Source organism: Enoplosus armatus, chromosome 7, assembly GCF_043641665.1.
Source record: "Enoplosus armatus isolate fEnoArm2 chromosome 7, fEnoArm2.hap1, whole genome shotgun sequence".
Taxonomy (NCBI): Eukaryota; Metazoa; Chordata; class Actinopteri; order Centrarchiformes; family Enoplosidae; genus Enoplosus; species Enoplosus armatus.
The window spans coordinates 11,242,737-11,263,407 of record NC_092186.1 but is presented as its reverse complement, the minus strand read 5'-3'; the positions used below and the strand labels follow the sequence as shown (position 1 = coordinate 11,263,407).

General features: G+C 43.6%; 1 protein-coding gene across 1 annotated transcript; it reads left to right on the top strand.

Annotated features, from left to right (window-relative positions):
* Nucleotides 1-1,893: 1,893 nt before the first annotated feature.
* Nucleotides 1,894-19,947, top strand: dot1l (DOT1-like histone H3K79 methyltransferase). The gene is made up of 28 exons (XM_070909146.1): nt 1,894-1,974; nt 7,024-7,067; nt 7,190-7,264; nt 7,688-7,751; nt 8,107-8,335; nt 8,737-8,831; nt 9,438-9,500; nt 9,618-9,673; nt 10,045-10,124; nt 10,763-10,831; nt 10,937-11,043; nt 11,947-11,988; nt 12,084-12,179; nt 12,289-12,511; nt 12,711-12,824; nt 13,103-13,194; nt 13,285-13,386; nt 14,074-14,211; nt 14,412-14,537; nt 14,847-15,286; nt 15,420-15,516; nt 15,645-15,794; nt 16,013-16,055; nt 16,180-16,805; nt 17,221-17,426; nt 17,701-17,774; nt 17,860-18,549; nt 19,307-19,947. The coding sequence occupies exons 1-28, from the start codon at nt 1,894-1,896 to the stop codon at nt 19,945-19,947; spliced, it is 4,863 nt and encodes a 1,620-aa protein (XP_070765247.1).
* The last annotated feature ends 724 nt before the right edge of the window (nt 19,948-20,671 follow it).

Below are 20,671 nucleotides of genomic sequence, written 5' to 3'. Positions count from 1 at the left end.
TTCATTTAATTTTATGGTTGATGGTTAAGCTTTTCAACTATAATCTCATGTCACATTCATTATGCACATGACTAAACCGTCTTCTAAACAATACCAGCTCTGTTGTAGATTGCCACGCTGCATCAGCCAACTTTTCTGTGGATGAGCTGAGGACATTTCTCTTTCGACTTCAACTGAGCAGTAGGCACCTCGTTATGTAGTGTCATTTATCCACTGATCCTTATATTTGAATTCTTGTTCTGTCAATAAAAATAAAATCTGATAACCTAAAAACCTCAGCAGATCAGATACTTTGTCTTCATTGTACACGGCTGTAATCAATGCATTTCATCTTTTAGCTTTTGAAATGCATGTTCAGTCCCCTTCTTGTATATATAATAATACATTCTAGTTTGTGGCTCTTTAGGGAAATGAATTTTATGTTCTGTTATGTTATGAGTGTTTATCAATGCAGTTAATCTATCTGATATTATTTTTCACTGTTTATCAATTAATTTTAAGGCAATTCATTTCAACATCCAGTAATTCAATTTACCTTCCAGCTTTTTTCGCTATTGTTCAGGTAATACAGTTCTGGTTCCGGCTCTGCCAGTGTGACATTTCAGCATGCACGTTTTTTTCAGCAGTGCAGTTAAATGCATTTCAGCTTTCAGATTTTTGAGGCAATTCATTTCAGATTTCAGCCTTTCCAACAATGCTTATTTTAGCTGTCATTAAATGCATTTTGTAGTTTAAGTAGAAGTACTTCCATCTGAGGTCAGTATTTATAACATTTAACATTATTAAGCATGTGCATTCCATATAGGCACGTCAGTTCTAGGACCCAGGTGTTGAGCTTACTGGCTCCCTGGCATGGCTTATTGGCACACACTGCTGTCTGCTGAGAGAGAGAGAGAGAGAGAGAGAGAGAGAGAGAGAGAGAGAGAGAGAGAGTGTGTGTGTCTTTTGGGGAATTATTGAACATGCAATGAATAATCAAATCCTTGCTTCAGATGGAAGCAGGAAAACAATACCAAGTTTGCAGATGTGCGCCATAGTCTGATTATATGTTGGTTGTTTGTAAACTTACTTTGCAATATACTGCAATACAATGCGACTATTTAATTATAGAAACTTATTATTGTGACAATTAATATTATATAATATTAAGAACAATACAATATGTAATGTATTGCATTATAATTGTCTAACAACGTGGCTATATTAAAGTGGAAGTCAGCATTGGGTGCAGTTTGTCTCCTGATGAACAGTCTTAATAATGTTCAATCAATGATAGAAGGTTTATGCTGGTCTGCGTAAATCTAATATTTATCAAAGGCTGCTTAGTCTTAGTAATTGTGTGTATTAGGAACATAATCTTGTTAAGTCATTTCATCAAGGCTTAAAATAGAACTTATAAATATATAGCGTTATCGTCCAGCTCTACAAGCTCGCCATAAATATTTCTCTTGAGCTGGCAAAGAGTCGTTAACTAAGCCCTCACGCGCCGTGGGACGGGTGCTCGCTCGTGCTCGATGTTGCTGGCCCACGCGCTGAGATCACGGTCCCTTCGGTGACGTCTGTGTCCCCTCTGCTACCAGTGGCTCCATGCCATATATATTCATGCCGGGCAAGATGGCGGCGATACGGACGAGGTGTTATTGCCAGTGGACATAAACAGGCATTTTATTCAAAATAGAAAACCGAGGCAGATACATTTATACACTCGACCGTATTGTGTGTGTATTTACCGCGCAACGAGCGTCGACGTATTTTTTACCCCACGCGTTTCAACGTTTTTTTCTTACAAAATGTTCACGTTGTAGCTCGCTCGCTAACCGACCAGCTGGCTAACAGAGAGCAGTTACTAGCTAGCTAGGTATCTATCACAGCCAAGCCGCCGTGAAGTGTAGAATGGGAGAAAAGCTGGAGCTCAAGCTCAAATCGCCGGTTGGAGCAGAACCTGCTGGCTATCCGTGGCCATTACCAGTATACGTAAGTGTTAAACCTTAAAACTCACCGGGAACAGATTTAGATTTTGTCTCTGTTTTTGTCTTTGTTAGCTAGCTCTTTGCTAACATTTGGCTAGCTGAAGGAGCCATGGCACGCTCGTCCGGGGAATCGGGTCATACTGGTCGGGATGGTGACAGACATGTTGTATCTGCCAGCTACAATGACTGATCAGATATTTAGCTTGTTTTTCACCTTTGCTACCATAAATAATTCCCCGAAAATGGTGACATACAGACTGCGGTACATCTGAGCAGAGTAACGGTAGCGTTACTAGGTAGCGACAAGTACAACTAACCCAGATATCGACACCCAGTAGTAAGAAGGTGTTTTGAAATTGGAGCGACTGAAACAGACCACCCCTCACATCCAGCATCATGTCAGTCTCTCCTTAACTTCGTTTTTGACCCTTTTTGTCCTTAGTATTCCCATTGAAACACATGTAAGAGGACCCAAGTTATATATAAATAGGTCATACCGGGTTTTCTCTGCTCAGATTCACCATTTGATACCAGTAAACAATCACACATGACATATAGTGATACAGGGATTATGTACACGATGTGCGCGCGCGCGTGTGTGGTTCTGTTTCTTGATGCTTCATGCATTTGAATGGCCGAATTGCATTCCTCGAGTGCTTTCTGAGTTTTGTTGTCTCATGGCATGCTTATGATTGACACCAGCTGTTTGTGTTTGGTCGTTTTAACTCAGTACATCCATTTGTTCCCCGATCTGTCATTTCTCAAGACAGTTAATAGTCATGCTTGCCGAGAAAGAGACTTCTTCTCTCTTAGTTGTATTTCCATGTAGCATGCTGTCAGCACGTCACTGGCCGATTGCATTTGACTCACGAAAGTGAAACGGAAAGGGAAGCGGTTGCAAGTTTTGTGGTCTTTTCAGTGGTGTATATAGTTACCTTAAACTGTGTTTCTCATTTATAGTAATTGCGGTGAGACAGTCAGTGCTGACTGATAAAAAGCTGAATTTCTCAGAATGTGTGAGTGGGATCTTTCGGTACACCTCCGATCCACCCACACTGTACCTAGTCTGGTTATTTCACTTCAATCATGTAGTTGGTGTGTGCCATCATCACAATACGACCTGAATGAGTTTCAAGTCACTGAGTCACTGAATTACTTGTTGATGTAATCAGCCGCTCCTTTCTGCTTTGGCAGACAGAGTTGACCCTCCCTTTACACCAAGCTGAGCTAAGTCTGATAACACACAGTTCCTCCCTCCCAGATTTATTGCCTCACCCATTTCCTTATGTTATGGTCTGTAAGGATAAACACAAGAACAAGCATGTCAGGAATTTATACTGTTGAATATACTGTTGACCTGCGTGCTAGCTATTTATACTGGGACTAGCTGTTGTGCATTGAATTAGAAACAGCTGATGGTCTTGCATGTGGAGCTCTGCAATATGGAGCCTATTCATGCAGTGCTCTCCTCCTGTTTTCAAAGGGGAAATACTTCCTCTCTCTTCTCCCCTCCTCTCATGTCCATATGGTCAACTCTACAGGGAGGAGGATAGAAGAGACTGCTCCTATTCAGCAGGGCTACATTAATAGAATTCAAAAACACATGCCAGTATCTGCGCTCAAGTGTTTTATTTTTCTCCAATCAAGTTTAATTATCAGTTTTTACCCTTGTTGAACAGCTTGCTAGCAACCGATCCCACTCCATGTAGATTCATTCTTCACTCCCACAGAGCATTAAAATTGCTTATCTCACCCACAGAGCATGAATACAGTACTGTCTGTGTTTTGATACACACAACATGGCTGTTGTACAGACTGTTGCAATATAAGGCGTGCTGGTACTCTAATCTGGCACCCAGAATGAAGCCCATAAAAATACTCTTTCTTTCTTTCTTTTGCTCTGTGCTTCTCCCCGTCTCTTTCCCCATCTCTCACTAAATCCCCACATCTGTGCATCTATAAATGTTTCCATATGAAGAGCACCTCTGGTGTGGTGCAGCTCTTTGTCCATCTGGTTCTGGGTGTGGGCACTAACCAGACCTACATAGCATTTAAAAGACACACTGCTGCTCAAGTACTGCTGAACGTCTTTGGTCTTCACCTGAGTACTTCACTTATTATTTACAAGGCTGTAATTACTGTTGTGAAATCAATGGTGTCTGAGCATAACTCTTAGGATTCAAGTGTGGTTGCAGCACTGAAATGGAAAAACTAAAGGCAGTTGTCATATGTTGCAGTCATGCTATTGTGGTTATGGAAATATCTTTAATGCACAGTGTTTCTATGTTGGAGCCAGACAGCCAGTCAATGCAGGTCAGCTGATTTTCAGACATTGTTTATCTGTCAAGATAAAACCAATGACCATGTCAAGACAGCCCCTCTTCATAGCAGTATGTTTGTAATCATCTGTACACAAGATTTTGTTCACAAATGTTCTCTGCTTAAAAGACAGAAAATATAAGCTAGCACCAGTATCTTGTTGTAGATACTGATACTTAGTTAGTTCGCCACTAGGGGAATTAGTTGTATTTCGTGGTAATTAGGAGTAGTACAAGGATGTAAGTGGCACGCCTGCCTTAGTCATATGTTCTCGTCGGCTGCTGATGTATACGTAGAGGAGCAGCGTGTGGTGTAAAACCCCTACACCCACGATGCGTCACAGTGATGTTAGGAGAGATTGACTGAAGAGGTGGTGTAGAGAGGAGGAGTTGAACATGCGTCAGTATACCCACAGTGGGGAGAGAGGAGGGTCTCCTGTTCTTTTTGTCAGACTCTTGCTTTCAGACAGTGTTTATTTTTAGCAGCAGCTCTGTAGTGGTGTTGCTGTGTGCAGTCTTTGTGTGAGCAGGTGACCTCCCCCCTTCGGCATCTCATTCGCTCGCTCACACAGTCTCTTTCATACACTCACACACCTTGTACACCTTCCCTATTTAGTGGGACACAGTGTGTTAAATCTGTTGTGCTCATGTATGTTGAAGACAATCTGTAGCTCATGCTGCTCAATAGCAACACAGCTAGCAGTTAGCTTGATAACATAGCTGTAACCGGAACACTGTGCTGACAGAAATAGTAGGAGATTTCCTGTGTTACTATGCATATTTGACTGCGTGCGCATGCATGTTTGAGCTTTGGCGGAAGTTTGCGTAGTAGTGGCGGGCAGTATTGAGCGGGAAGCCGGGAGCTCCAGGCTGTGAGCTGTTAGCTGCGGCTTCTGTGCCAGGCCTCAAACAGTTGACAAATACCAGGCTTCCCCTCCTCTCTCTGGCCCCCTCACTCTCCCCGCTTTCTAGCTCTTCTCGCTCTCACTTTCTTTCCTTTTGCCCCCATATTTCTCCTCCTCTTACTTTTTCTCTTGTCTTTCCCTCCACCAGAGGCTCTCCTTGGCAATGCGCTGGAGCAGGAGACAGAAAGTGGGTCAGTGGGTCAGCTCAGGCAACAGGCTCAGACTGGCTGCGCTCTGGGTGTAACTTGAGTCCTATTACTCCCTCAGAGCGGCACAGCACACTCCAACACACTACTAACTATAGATTCCCTGCATTGGATCAATATAATTAATCTCATCTTGTTTTATTAAGCTTTGTTGTAGACTAAAGTGCCATTTTTAACCAGATTAACTTGAATTGGCTTTCTCAGACATGGTTTGGAATAGTCTGATTGAGCCAAATCTTTAATTAACTGAACCGATTTCCTGAAGGAAGGTTAGAGTTACTCCAGATGAAATTTAAATTAAACCTACATGGAGGCAGGTTTAACTTCAGATTAATGCTAGCTGTCAATAGAGAAACATGGATTATTTGGAAAACAAGTGCTATGAGATGGACTAAGACTTATTGACAATGTATACATACAAAGAAAATGCAGTTGAGATTATTTCAAGCCCAAGCTTGCATTATTGCCACATAGAGGGCAGCCTATACTGCCTTTTCTCCAAGTTACCACTTAAAAGTTTTGGTTTTGTCTGTTTCTATTTTTCAGAATCCACCACATTACTGGCTTTTTGTGTGTTTGTAAACTGACTCCATAGTTACAAAGTAACTAATCCTAATTTAAAATGTGAATCATAAAGCCACTATTCTAGATTAAAGGATGGTTTGATTTGCACCCTGTCTGGGAAGCTAGACAGTAGCAGCAGTAATTTTATACATAAATTCAGGTATATCCGAGTGCTGTGACTATACACCACTGCTTAGAAACGCAGACAACTTTGTGAACTTACTGGCTTACATAATAGACTGTGATGGTGAAGAGCTTGCTTCATTCAGAGTGTGTACTATGTGTTGTAAACATTAACAGAGATCCTGAGTGGTCTAAACAGCATTCAGCGACATTGGTGCTCACAGTTGTGTCTGCAGTTGCTGTTATGTCTGTCAGATATTATTGCAATGAGTGGATGAATCAGCCATTCTAGTTGTTGTGGTCATTGCACTGTGGTAATATATATTAAGTTATTTCAGTGTGCTTGTATTTTTATTAATGTATGCTTTATGTTCAACTCTGCCCACCATTAAATACATGAAACACATAGCCAGGAAATAGTTTGTTTCAGTTATTTTTTTTTTACTTTGCTTATAATATGATATCCTGTGTTATCCTATTAATTTCTTTTTATTTGGGCCATTTCTGTTGGCCATGATAGCAGTAGATTTCTAGATATCTTTGACACTACATTTGTATTTTAAAAATGCTGAAGTTTAAGTAAATGCCGTACACCTCCATATTGCAAAAATAATTGTGCAAATCTAAAGTAGATGCAGACAGAAGTGCATGGATTTTCTGTATTGTGCTACCTGGCTTGTAGAGTATTTTAAGATATACAGACTGTTTTGTGCTTTCTGCACTCAGTTGACAGTTTATTAGGAGCACCTAGCTTAAACCAATGCAGTGTAATAAAACAGTCATGAAGGCTATAATATTCAGTTTTTTGTTGAGACTCTGTTTGAGAGGCGATGATTAACTTTATGGTCATTTTGGAGGCTGTAGTTTGTGGTGCTGTTGAATCTAATGGGTCATACTGAGAGGTGTTTAACATTTTGTCCGCCCTCTCTGTTTTTAGGATAAACATCATGATGCTGCTCATGAAATCATCGAGACCATTCGGTAAATGACCTTTCCTCCCTCTGACTCAACTCCCACATGTACACTCCCACATTCACACAGTCAGTTAGTGACTGTGGCAGGTGTATGATCTAGTGACGATTTTATGTTTGTGCTTTCACTAGGTGGGTGTGTGAGGAGATCCCAGACCTCAAACTGGCAATGGAAAACTATGTGCTCATTGACTACGACACCAAGAGGTGAGCCAAGGGTCATGTCAAAATCTGTTTGTGTCACTGAGGCTGAAAACACTAGAAAACATACTGAAAGGACCAACATCGATGAAGATTATGAGACTGTTAAAAAAACTTCTTACAGTGTCAACACTTTCATCCAGTCAGGCAATCTGCTGCTCTGACAGCCTGTTTGTATGTCTAAAGTCAAAGTTTTCTACTTTTGTCTTAGGTTGGTTTTCTCAGGCCAAAAATATGACTGAATCTAAAAGTGTCACTAATAATTAATTATTTTTTTCCCTTGACTCCAATCTGTGTCACAAGTATTTTCAGAGTTACATCAAGATTAAAAGTATTCTTGTGAAGTCAGCGGTAAAATAGGTGTCGGGGACTGGGAAGTTGGATTTTACAAAACGATGGTATTGATTTCGTGTCTTGTTATTCTCACAGCTTTGAGAGTATGCAGAGACTTTGTGACAAGTACAACAGGGCCATCGACAGCATTCACCAGCTGGTGAGTCTGTATGTATGTGAAGGCTTTTAGTGCTGTGTAGGTGAAAACATTAGTCACTAAAAGTGAACAACACTATCTGTGCACTGTGAGTCTGTTCCAGTGTTCCTGTGAATCTGTGCCATGCATGACCAAACACTGTCCTACAAGAATAAGATTCAATATATTTATCTATGATTCATTATTTTTGCTTCTAGTTTGTGACCAAGATGTTTCATAAGCGCAGTTGCTATCTAGTCCGTATTTGTGTAGGCCAGCACCACTTGATAATATCTACACACTGACGTATGGGGAAAGATATTATTCCTTGATCTGAGTGTTTTTTGAGTGTGATTAAACATATAACCCCATCTTATAGTGGAAGGGGACCACCCAGCCCATGAAGCTGAACAAGCGCCCTTCCAACGGGCTGCTGAGACACATCCTACAGCAGGTGTACAACCACTCAGTGACCGACCCAGAGAAGCTGAACAACTACGAGCCCTTCTCCCCTGAGGTGTACGGAGAGACCTCTTTCGACCTTGTGTCTCAGATCATCGACGAGATGGAAATGATGGAAGATGACACCTTTGTTGACCTCGGCAGTGGTTAGTCTGCTGTTATTTTTGGACGTCCAGGTTTCAGAAAGAATTGATCCAACGACGCTTTTACATAACAGCATTTCTGCCATACAAAGCCAAGTGCCACTGAGCAGAGAGACAGGGAAAAAAGAAGAGTAGTTTATCCCCAGGCCTTTCAAATACATTGTTAATAGTTTATTAATAATGCAGTGGGAACAGTTTTTGATAAACAAATAATGATAAAGATACAATGGTGTTTTGATTTTTAAAGGACAATGAAGATGTTCAGAGTTGTAGGAGCAGGTCAGGATGCCAGTGTAGTTTTTAAGATAATGGTTGTCAGGTTAAAAACAAGGCGGCTAGGTTGACAGCCTCGGTGTCTTTGTCTGTTTGGTGTAAGACATCAACCAATTGTTTCTTATTTGCAGGAGTGGGGCAGGTAGTGCTGCAGGTTGCAGCAGCAACCAACTGTAAACACTACTACGGTGTAGAGAAAGCAGACATTCCAGCTACCTATGCAGAGGTAACTAAATAAATATCTCACAGGACCAGAGGAGTATTCCAGAGAGGGCGCAGAGAAAAGCGAGACAGCGAGAAACACTGTGTCAGAAATCACTGCTTCCTCAGGCAGTGTAGTGAAACGACGCAGTGTTGGCACAGTGCAAATCAGCTGGTAAATAAACAGTCATCGGGAACAAAAGTTTTTCCGCTGTGTGGTGTCTTTGTGTTTAATCAGTCTTCAAAATGGATTTCTCGGTTCACATTTCATTTTCTCATCATTGCCCTTCAGCAGCATGGACCCTTGCACTGGTGTGCCAAGGGGCTATTATTAGTCTAAATGTGCCCTGACTTCAGTTGATCTAACCAGCTGCAAATCATCTCAAAAGCTCAGCATTAGTTATCAAAGTAAAGGACCCAGGCTATCAATCGTACTGGTTCTGTGAACCCTGAAGGCAACATCCAGACTTTCACTGAAGGGCTCTCGTTAACTCGCTGGTCCTCCTTTCTGGAACTGCCTCTGGAACACACACATCCTGTGCTGATTGTTTTAGTGTTTGTTTGTTTGTTTTTTTAAATAACTTTTATAATCATTTTGTTTGGATGTTAATATTCACATTCTATCTTTCAGACCATGGATAAAGAGTTTAAAAAGTGGATGAAATGGTATGGGAAGAAACATGGGGAGTACACAGTAAGTTAACTCTAAGTGTGACATTTACTCATAATTCACACTTAAATTATAAATAGTGGGTGTTCTGCAGATCCACATGTATGCATGTATGCATTACCTTTACTCTGTTTCTTTCAGCTGGAAAGAGGAGACTTTCTGTCTGAAGAATGGAAGGAAAGGATCGCCAACACAAGGTGGTATAACAAACCTGGCCACAGTAACAATTTCCATTTATTTCCAATAAGACCATTTATAAGCTGAATTTATACACTGAGGGACTAGAAGAATAGAAACCGCTGTGCATTGTAATGTAATCTAATACATGGCATATTACAGAAGAAAGGTTCAGTCCTGTAATAAATGCAGCCATTATGAAAAATATTATTTTGAATTGCTGTTGACTCAAGGTGCAAAAAGCATAATATGCATGACTCATATATAAAAGTTTTAGAAGAAAGTTAACCAACATGTCCTCAGAATTTTGCTAAAAGATGTTGCTCTCTCTGACTTTCAAGTTACTGCGAACTGTAGATCTAAAATGTTTCTTTCTTTGTCTGTCTTCCAGTATTATTTTTGTGAATAACTTTGCCTTTGGTCCAGAGGTAGATCACCAGCTGAAGGAGCGCTTTGCTAACATGAAGGAAGGTTAGTATTTTTCAGATAACCACTAAATAGTTTTTTGTGTGTGCGTCCTTTAACCTCCCCAGTGTGCCATGTGTTCATTTGTCATTTTAAATGTCATTAATTGACATGTATGGCAGAGCAGTTGGTTGATGAGCCGCAACAAATTGAGACATTTTATGAGGCCTCAGGAGTAAACTGATCAAAGGTTGACAAATAAGGCTTTTAAATAGCAGGTGCTAATAGCCTTTTCTTAGGACAAGAGACCTTTGAGTTTGTTGTGACGCCTTCTGTTAGTAGCGCTGGGAGTGACGCCTTGGCTCACTGGAAGAAATATTTATTCAGCTGCTCTCATTGGTGATTAAAATAACAATGGCTGGTGATATCAAGTAGCTGCCGTGTCAACTCTTTGCACTGGACCTTTGACCTCACAGCCCCACTATGCTACTTGACTCAGTAATCCATAGACACATTCGTCATATTGTCATGTTAAGTATTCAAAACTGTCTGTAATTGGGGAAGTGATTGTGTTTCATATTATGTTTCCTTTATGTAGTGAGCCATAGGACCTACTGTATTTGTCCACTGTGCAGCATCTTGAATTTATCAGAAGAAAATTTATTTATTTATTGTCTGTCTCTTGTTTTTTTTGTTGTTTCCAGGTGGGAAAATTGTATCCTCCAAACCTTTTGCACCTTTAAATTTTAGAATAAACAGTCGAAACTTGAGTGGTAAGTACCATAATTAGTGGAAAAGCAGATTTCACTGTCTCATGCTTCCTTTGAGTTGTATCTGACATGCAGTGCCATGGGTTTTTTTCTCTCTCTGTTCTGCAGATATTGGCACAATAATGCGTGTGGTGGAGCTGTCTCCACTCAGGGGCTCCGTGTCCTGGACTGGAAAACCAGTTTCCTACTACCTGCATACCATAGACCGCACCATAGTAAGCATTGAAGCTCTTGTAAGAGGACCCAAGTGCAAAGACTAGAATTTTAAATTAATAGAATACAATGAATTAATTTAATTTTAAATTGATAGAAAAACAGAATATAAGAGGAGAGCTTGACAAACCAATAAAACACTAAATGGCTGCTGAAGCGGTACAAACACATTAAACATTACAGATAAAGAGTAATTGGAGACAAAGAGTAACCTAAACTTGAGAGAGAGAGCGAGAGAGAGAGGCTGCCAAAATAACAGCTGGCATTGTCTTAATGAGTAGTCATCCCTAAGAGGGTTATACAGACTGACACAGGTGCATTAGATAACACTGATATGTGTGTCGCTTGGGTAATTGGTTAAAGTAATCTCTGGTTACCAGTGGGAATCCCTGTAAGAGAGGTGGCACGCTGCATAGTGACCATCTTGTTCTGTGTTACCACCTGAAGTAGATGTGGCTGTTTTTTTTTTAATATACGTGCAATCCGTATCAATAATGTATCTGTTCAGATTTGTATTTGAATTGTCAGTTATAGTAAACCCTGCTTATGTTATATATTGATTATATTCCACAAACAGGCCACAGGGTGCAAAAATTAACCATGAAGTCTTGTTCAGGACATTGCTTGCTTTAGAAAGGGTCTAATCTTGCTAAGGTATGTTTACATATAATGAGAGAGATATTATTATTTAATGACACAAGACGGCACATTTTTTGTACAGTGTACAGACTGCGTACAGGGTTTTATAAAATGCCAATTGTATTCACAATGACGTTACTTAAATCTGGTTACAGCCAAAGGTGTGGAATAAAAAGATTTTTAGTTGTAATTTGAAATTGGAGCGGAATTTAAAAGTAATGAAAATAATATTCTAATATCCATATTTTCCTTTTCCTTTTTTTCAGCTTGAAAACTATTTTGCTAGTCTCAAAAATCCTAAACTCAGGGTAAGTGATGTTCTTCTTCCTCAGTGTATGTTGACAATGTCACTGTACTCACTATATTTTCTATCAAACAATTACATTGGTTCATCTCATATCAGGAGGAGCAAGAGGCAGCTAGGCGACGTCAGCAGAAGGATACGAAGGACAGTAAAAGCAATAGCACCACGCCCACAAAACCTAAGGAACAAAACAAGGTAGGATATGTACAGATTTTGTCATGCACACTTCAACTTAACACAGCAAGGCAAGTGCTCTGTGCTCTTTGTATGAATATGTATGTGTGTTTGTCCATGCGTATTACAGCAGGACTCCTGTGGTGAGGAGGAGCGTCCTAGCTTGGTGACTGTGGTCAAGCCCTCTGCCAAACCCCGAAGAACCCGACTCTTGTCCAAAGGTCGCAAGTTGAACAACAAGAAACGTGGTCGGCCCAAGAAAGCTGCCCCGGCTGCTGAGAAGAAAAACAAGAAGAATCAGAGTGCTTTGGATTTGCTGCACGCCAAGACCCTTTCTGCGGCACCCCCTCAGGGTCAGAGGGCGCACACACACACACTCACAAAGGCAATATGCTAGATGTTACCTTCAGGCTATATAACAGGACGCATTAGCTTTTTCTAGTTCATGGAAAATCTTAAGCAGCCTCATATTACAGGAATGACTCTTTACATCTACACGGTATGGTACTTAGAAATCTCAGTTTAACGTAGATATGCTTCTTGTGTGTACAGATGCGTACCGGCCACCTCAGAGTCCCTTCTACCAGCTACCTCCCAAGGTCCAGCACTATCCCTCTAGTCAACTGCTGCTGAGCCCAACTCCTCCTGGTCTGCAACAACTGCTAGGTTGTACAAAATCTGTATACACAATACGATTGACTTTCATTTCATTGAAACTGGTGGTTTTAGTGTTACAGTTAAGCTTTGATATTGGCAGATGGTCTGGGAAGTGTGGTGTTTTAAAGAGTTAAATTTAGAAATAAAGAATTTTATCTTGTGGTATAAGACTGCACATAAGTCTGTTTGGTATCTGAGCTCCATTTCCCCAACAGCCTAACTAATAATATATCCTCTGTTTTTGCTCTCTTGCTCCCTCTGTGTCCCCAACCTGCATATTTTTACAGATAACTTCAAAGTTCAATACCTCCAGTTTATGGCTCACATGAAGACTCCCCAGTACCGCTCCAACCTGCAGCAGCTTTTAGAGCAGGAGAAGGTAATTACTAATGCCTTAATAGACAATAATCTTTAATTATGTTACTGTCCAACCTCTTACCTGTATTCTTGTTTTCCTTTCTGTCTATAGCAAAAACACAGGGACCTGTCCGGGCAGGCAGAGCAGCTCCACTCTGTCTGTCAGTCTCACAAGGACATGATCAAAGGTCTCTTTCAGACCAAACTAGATGAGGTGGGAACTGCTACTTTATTGCTCTCTATATAACGACACAGTCAGCAGTATTTCTACAAACTTCAAAATAATTTCAAGGATCAAGGATAAATCATAATTTCTTTGCATTGCCAAGCACATCAGGTGTACTAACAATTAGTGCTTAAATACAGCTATTTGATGGACAACCTGACTAGCTTATATCCCTTTCCACTTATATCCCATTTGCAGATAAATGTAAAAAGATAGTGAAACACAACTTGAACGTTAGAGAGGGAGAGCATACTTTGGGTGTTTTCCTGCAGGGTTGTGTTGCATTAACTCAGCGCTAAGCTCCTCTGGTTGAAGCTTCAAGTCTGTTGCACCTGAGACGCACATAACATCCGTGTTGGGTGTGGTCAGACGTGTGCCATGCTGAAAGCTCAAATTACACCCAACAGTGATGTCGGCTTACAGTGAGCACACCTGTGTACACTTGTACATTACTGCAGCAGGGTGAGAACTTCAACCACTGGAGTTCAGCAAAGACAGGATTTTCACTGGTGTTAAAGTGCTTTTTAGGCATTATGTGCTTTAAGCTGATGATACTGTGTATTCCTGTGTGTGTGTGTGTGTGTGTGTGTGTGTGTGTGTGTGTGTGTGTGTGTGTGTGTGTGTGTGTGTGTGTGTGTGTGTGTGTGTGTGTGTGTGTGTGTGTGTGGTGATCAGCTGGGAGTGAAAGCACTGACTGTGGAGGACCTGCTGCAGGCCCAGAAGGAGATATCAGCCCACAATCGTCAGCTGAAGGAGCAGACTAAGCAGCTTGAGAGAGACATGGCCTTGCTGAGAGATCACAGCCTGCTACTGGTGAGACCTCAGGGCTTCATGCTGTGTTGTTATAACCTCCACCCTGTTACTACAGCGTTATCCCCAGTGGCTCACACCTGTTACCATTCCTGCCCCTCTGCATTTGTATGATGGAGGTTGAATTGCTAGTTCAGCCTCAAGTTTGTACTACACTGCCTTGTAATTTAAACCAATATTGAATTATAAATTCACTTCTCCAGCTGAAGTCTCGATGTGAGGAGCTGAAGCTGGATTGGGGCTCTTTGTGTCTGGAGAGTTTGTTGAAGGAGAAGCAGGCGCTACGCAGACAAATCTCTGAGAAACAGAGACACTGCTTGGAGCTGCAGGTACACGATCCACCTCCTCAATTTGTTGGGATTCATTTCCAAATGTTTGTATCTCTCTCTTCCACCTCTTGCATACTCCTCCATACTTGCTGTGTCCTCTGGCCTCCTCTTCCTTCCTGCCACCCTCTTACTCAGCTGGCTCTTTCAGTATATTCGCAGGAATTAGCCATGTCACCTAAACCATGAATAAAATGTAGCTTTCAGGAAGAGTGGATGAATTGCTGTCACAAACATTTTCCCAGACATTTCAGCATTGTTGCAGAATTCCTGTTTTTTAGCGTAATGGCTCCCCCTGGTGTATGTTTGTAGATCAGCATTGTGGAGCTGGAGAAAAGTCAAAGGCAGCAGGAGCTGCTTCAGCTCAAATCCTACAGCCCCTGTGAGGGCTCCCCATACAGAAAGAGCCTGGAATCGCGCTCTTCCACAGACATGGACTCCGCTAAGCTTGGCCTGTCCTCAGCCCCAGCCCTAAACGGTGTCAGCCCAGAGCTGTCTGTCAATGGCACCAGCTCATCCTGTTTTGACCGGGCTAACACCAAGGGGGAGCTTCTTTCTCGCTACCTGCCCATCTCTCCAGACCATGAGATTGTACCTGCCACCCCTGATGCCCGGCAGAGGCAGCAAAGCTCCTCCTACGCTCTTCCTGATTACACACGCTTCTCCCCTGCCAAGATTGCCTTGCGGAGGCATCTTAACCAGGACCCCACTGCCTCTGCTCACTTGCGAGGTCCAGGGCTGATCACACACAGGTTAGTTGGTGTTTAAAGCTCCCAGTTTTCAATAATGAACCTCTTTATTTTCAAGGTCTCCAAGTTGCTCCCTAAAGCAACAGACAGCTAACTAGCCGAAGATAAATTTGCCTGTTTTTGTTTGTTTTTCCAGGGAATTAGGTGGTGTTCACTCTCCGCTTGGAGCCAAACAGAACTGCCCCTCTCCCAATGCATCTGATGGCCTGAATACTCTTAAAAGTTCTGAGAGGGTAAATGTTTATCTTTGTTTGCTGTCTGTGCGCTCGCACTGTTGATCTGTCTATAAGCATACTGTTTTCTACCTTCCTTGCAGTATTTGGCTGCCTCACAGTCATTTTCCCTTTGCTCTCTCATATAGGGTGGTAAGGAGAGGAGCCCGTCTGTTCAGGGTGACAACAGCATTACAAGCCTTCCAATAAGTATCCCTCTGAGTACTGTCCACCCAAGTAAACTACCAGTCAGCATTCCGCTGGCCAGCGTGGTGCTGCCCAGTCGTGCTGAGAGACTGGTGAGCATGTTGTACTGTCTACTTAAATTACAGTACTGCACTGAAATACATCTACATCAGCTCCAGATGTAACAAATGAAATGTTAACTTGTGAAGAATTAGATTGGTGTAAGATGCACAGTTTAGTTGTTTCAGCTGGACAATTACAGATTTAAAATGTTGTGATTTTTGATCGTGAATTTACATTGTGCAATATTCTCTTGTGTTCATAATTTCAGAGAAGTACTCCGAGCCCAGTGTCTCAGGCAGGTCAGACCAATGGTAAGCATTACCCTTCAGAGTGATCTGTAGCTTATTTATGACTAATAAAGTGCATTAAATATGTTGTGTTTTAAACTGTCCTGTGTCACCTGTGTTAACCATTAACTGTTTGGTCTCTGTTTAGGATATTCATCCAGCTCAGGGCTGATGAATGGAGGTCCGCATCCCGAGGACCATAATGGTGCTTCTTCATCACCTCCTCCACACACCAACACACTTTCGATAGGACCAATGGGCCGAGGAGGTCCCATCCAGAGCCCCCCACTCAGCACTGGAGGGGTGCTCCAGTATGCAGATGGACCCCCGCGGATTCTTCCAGAAGATGGACAGGATCAACAGGGAGGTGAATCCGACACCGAGCCCCAGGACACTGAACTGCGGAGGAGAATCTTCTTCTCTTCATCCTCCTCTTCATCCTCGTCTTCCTCTTCGTCAGGGAGTGGAGGCAGCGTGGCCGGAGGATCACGCCTCCACCATCACACCGGCAACTCGGCCAAGCAGGGATACCACAGTAACCATGGAAACCACCACCACCAGTCCCCCGGCACGCAGCACACTCACACACCCACGCACACGTCGTCATCACACTCCTCTCACAGCCTCGGCTCTCAAGAGGGACGTAAGCGTGGGAGAAGGAAACGCAGCTCTACAGTGGCTGTCACAGCCAGCGGATCCCCAAAGAGGAGGTCTTTCCCCGGGCTCAGCTCCAACAACCACTCCTCAGGATCGCCACTCAACATCAACTCCATGGTAAGTCACCAAAAGCACAAAGACAGAAAACTGACAGGAACCTGATATGATGTGATATTGATTCTTAAGGTTCCATTGTGTAATATATTGTGATTTGATTTACAATATATGCAATTTTGTAATATGTCATTATTGGACTGTGTAGAACCAAAGATTGACACTGACATCAGTGATCGTAAATATCATAAATAAAATGTTTAAACAAAAGAGGGAGTTTTAAGTGCCGGGTCATATCCCGAATTTGAATAATCAGACCTTACCGGCACGTTGGTGTCTGATGAGCTTAGTCGGAATGCATCTTTGCTGCATATTTCAATGTGGATGAATGCAATGAGATTGCCATCACATGACTCAAGGCCTGTTTTGATTGCTCGGTGTCATCTGGGTGTAATCTGCATGTCCTTTGTCCCAACAGGTGAACAACATCAACCAGCCTCTGGAGATCTCTGCCATCTCCTCCCCAGAACAATCTAGCCGCAGCCCCAGCGGGCCTGACCTGGACCAGCCTCCCATCTTGAAGAGAGAGCGCCCCCTGGAGCTCAATGGCACAGGTCGTTACTCCTCAGCCCCCAGCTCTGATGACGAGGACTCAGGATACCCTGCCGACAGCTCCAGTTCACGGTAATGTAGTCATCGTAACATAAGAGTAACAACAATGTAACTGCTGAGTCGCCCTCTCTGCAAGATGACTTTGCTGGTCTCAGCTGCAGGCTATTTTCCCTTTTTTTCCTAGGTTGTTACTTAGTAACCAGGTGGCCAATTACACGATTTTACTCTATTTTAATCTGAAGTTAGTGATAAAGATACATGGCATCCTGCCTTTTGATTGCCTCAGCTCTGTTGCACACTTTGTTGCCACGTGTTTGCTTTGATTGTTGATTGTTCTTTTCTCTAGAATTGAAAGGAAAATTGCCACTATATCACTGGAGAGCAGAGATGGACCTGGTAGACTAGGGGATAGTGAAAGAGGTAAGAAAAGAAAATGTCACTTGTTAAGATAAAAACTTTGCGCTTCTGCTACTTAATGCCAACCCTTTATTCATTTCTCCACTAGGAAGGAAATCTGGTAGCAGCAGTGGTAACAGCACAGGCAGTGAGGCCTCCTCTTCGTCCTCCTTGTCCTCTACCAGCAAGTGGAAATCCACCTTTTCACCCATTTCTGACCCCAAGCAACCCAACTCTGACCTGAGACAGGGGGGGTCTCCATTCGGCATGGGGGGGTCGAGCCGGGGCACCGACTCAGATTCTGAACACAAACAACAGCATCAGCAGGTGAGGAAAGGGAGTGATGGAGAGTCGTCCAGCTACTTGACCCCCAACCCCTTCCTCAGTCAGGAGGCAGGGCCCCGGGGTGGAGGCGGTGGTGGAGGAGGTGCCCAGGGAGGCAGTGGTTCAGACCAACGCCAGGCCCTCCAGAAGCAGAAGGCCCCTCGCGACTGGGAGCTGAAGACTAGCAGCAGCCTTGCCAGTCAGAACCTCTTCATATCTGCTGCTGCCATCAGTGGAGGGGGCATACTGAGTGGGAAGGTGGGAGGCAGTCCTGTAGCAGTCTCCTCGACCACAGGATCATCTGTGGGACAGTACCTGGGGTCTCAGTTCCCACTTGGAGGGGCTTCAGTCTTGCAGTCCTTGTTCGGGGCCCAGACAGGCGGATCCACGGTGAGTGGGACCCCGCGGCTCGTCAACGGACACTCTGCCCTGGGAAGCTTCTCCAGTGCTGGGCTGGCAGGGGGAGCGGCTGGAGGTGAGAATCACTAATGGAAAACTGATCATGTAGTTTTACCTTGGGGTGGTTGAACAGTTGAGAGTGAGGTCATAGTCTTAGCTTGGGGTCAGCTTGATACAGAATAGTTTGAGTCCGAGGGAATGGGCCTGCTAATAGAGCCAGGTAAGTGGAGGTCCAACGCTGCCGTCTTTCTGTCTGCCTCACTGACAGTTTGACTGACGGACTGACTCTCTGTGCTGCCTCGCTTTGATGTGGACTCGCTGCTTGAGTGCTGCAGTTGGAAACACCCTTGGAAAATGTTGCATTTTTAGCAGAATGAACGCTTAAAAAATGTTTTAAGAAATAGAAAAATCTGAACCAATGATTTGTCTTGAAATCTGTGATTGACCATGAATTAATAACATGTTTTATATTTACATTGAAACGTTGTCATTTTCTGTGGGTGTATCTGTCAGAGTTGTATGTCAGAGTCATTTCACTTGTAAGCAAAAATCAACCCAGAAATCAATATAGCTATAATAAGACTGTGTTATGTGCAATCCTAAATTGGCTAAACGGATTTGGTTTAGTTACAGTCACAGTGGACTGACTCTGTTTGCTTTCTGTGTGCTTGTCGAAGACTTGCTTGGCGCTATGCACAACCTGGCTCAGTCCTTGCTTCTCTCTTTGTCCCCCTCCTTCTCGCTCTCTTTGCCACTTTTGTCTGCTCTCTCTTCCCTCTGTCTCCACTCTCTCGCCCTCCCCCCTCCCTCCATTTCTGCTGTATGATTTGCAGGTATATTTCACCACGTGGTTCCCACAGTGTCTTCCCATCAGTTTGGGGCGGCGCTGCCCACCTCTGGAGGCCTCAGCTCTCTGCTCAGTCTCTCCTCCTCTTCCTCTACCTCCTCCCAAACCCAGCAGCACACCACTCCCCAACCAGCCTCCACGCGCCTGGCCTCCGTGTCCTCACCTCTCCCCCTCTCCCTGTCCCAGGCCCAGCACAGCCGCATCCAGTCAGTCCTGCATAGCCCTTCACCTCCCACGCTCTCTTTGCCCCCTCCTCCACCCCTGCACAGCGTCTCCTCGTCCTCAACACCCACGCACTCTGACGCCCCGCCATCCTCTCGATCCGACTCCTCCCGTCTCTCCCTCTCCTCTCTCCACCACCAGAGAGCACAGTCATCCCTCTCTCTCTCCATCTCCTCCTCCTCCACCTCTGCTTCTGTCTCCGCTGCTGCCACCGCTACTGCTTCCCTCTCCTCTTCCTCTCTGTCAACCTCCTCCTCATCTCGTCCATTCGCAGTGCACTACTCCCCTCGGCTGCCCCCTCCACCACCGGCCAGCGGCTCAGGTGGTGGCGGGAGCATGTGGAGGACTCAGGGCATGCATGGTACCTACACCAGCTCCCAGCTCCCTGGCTCCCGACCTAGATAGGGTTTGGGGGTGAGTGGAAAGGGGGGAGGATGGAGAGGGGCAGGGCGAAGGGCAATCAGAGGGTGGAAAGAGGGAGAGAATGAAAGAGAGAGAGAGAGAGAGAGAGAGAGAGAGACTGGTAGGGAGTGAGAAACAGGATACCTGTTTTCCCTGTGCTCCCACAAGCTGTTGTTCTGATTGAACAAGGTAAGTCGATTCTTGGGTGTTAGATTTAAAGTATAATACTGCTGGATTGTAAAAGTGACAGGATTTAATACTGTTTTGGCTTATTTGTTTGTTTGCCGTGTAGAATCTGTTGGCCATAGAATCACTCACAGTGTCTTTTTCTGTCTTCTTTGGTGTTTCAGGTAATTGATTAAAACTACCTCAACATTAAATAAACTATGCAAATGTCCAGGTGCGGACCAAGGCACTGTCCTCACTCACTGGTGCTTCGAAACGTCTGCACTACCCTACCGCCTCCAAGACCGGCTTCTGTACTGGGATCTCTGAGAGAGACACACACACACGCACACACGCACACACACGCACACACACACACACACACACACACACACACACACGCACACACACACTAACCACCACTATGGTCACTTTGAGCAGAATTCATCGATACTGGTCATGTTCATGTGTGGAGTGTTAAATGTTAGTTGGAAGGTTTTACTTAATGGAAATCATTAATCACTGCTGCCCAGCCCTGAATGAACTGAACTATCAATATGTC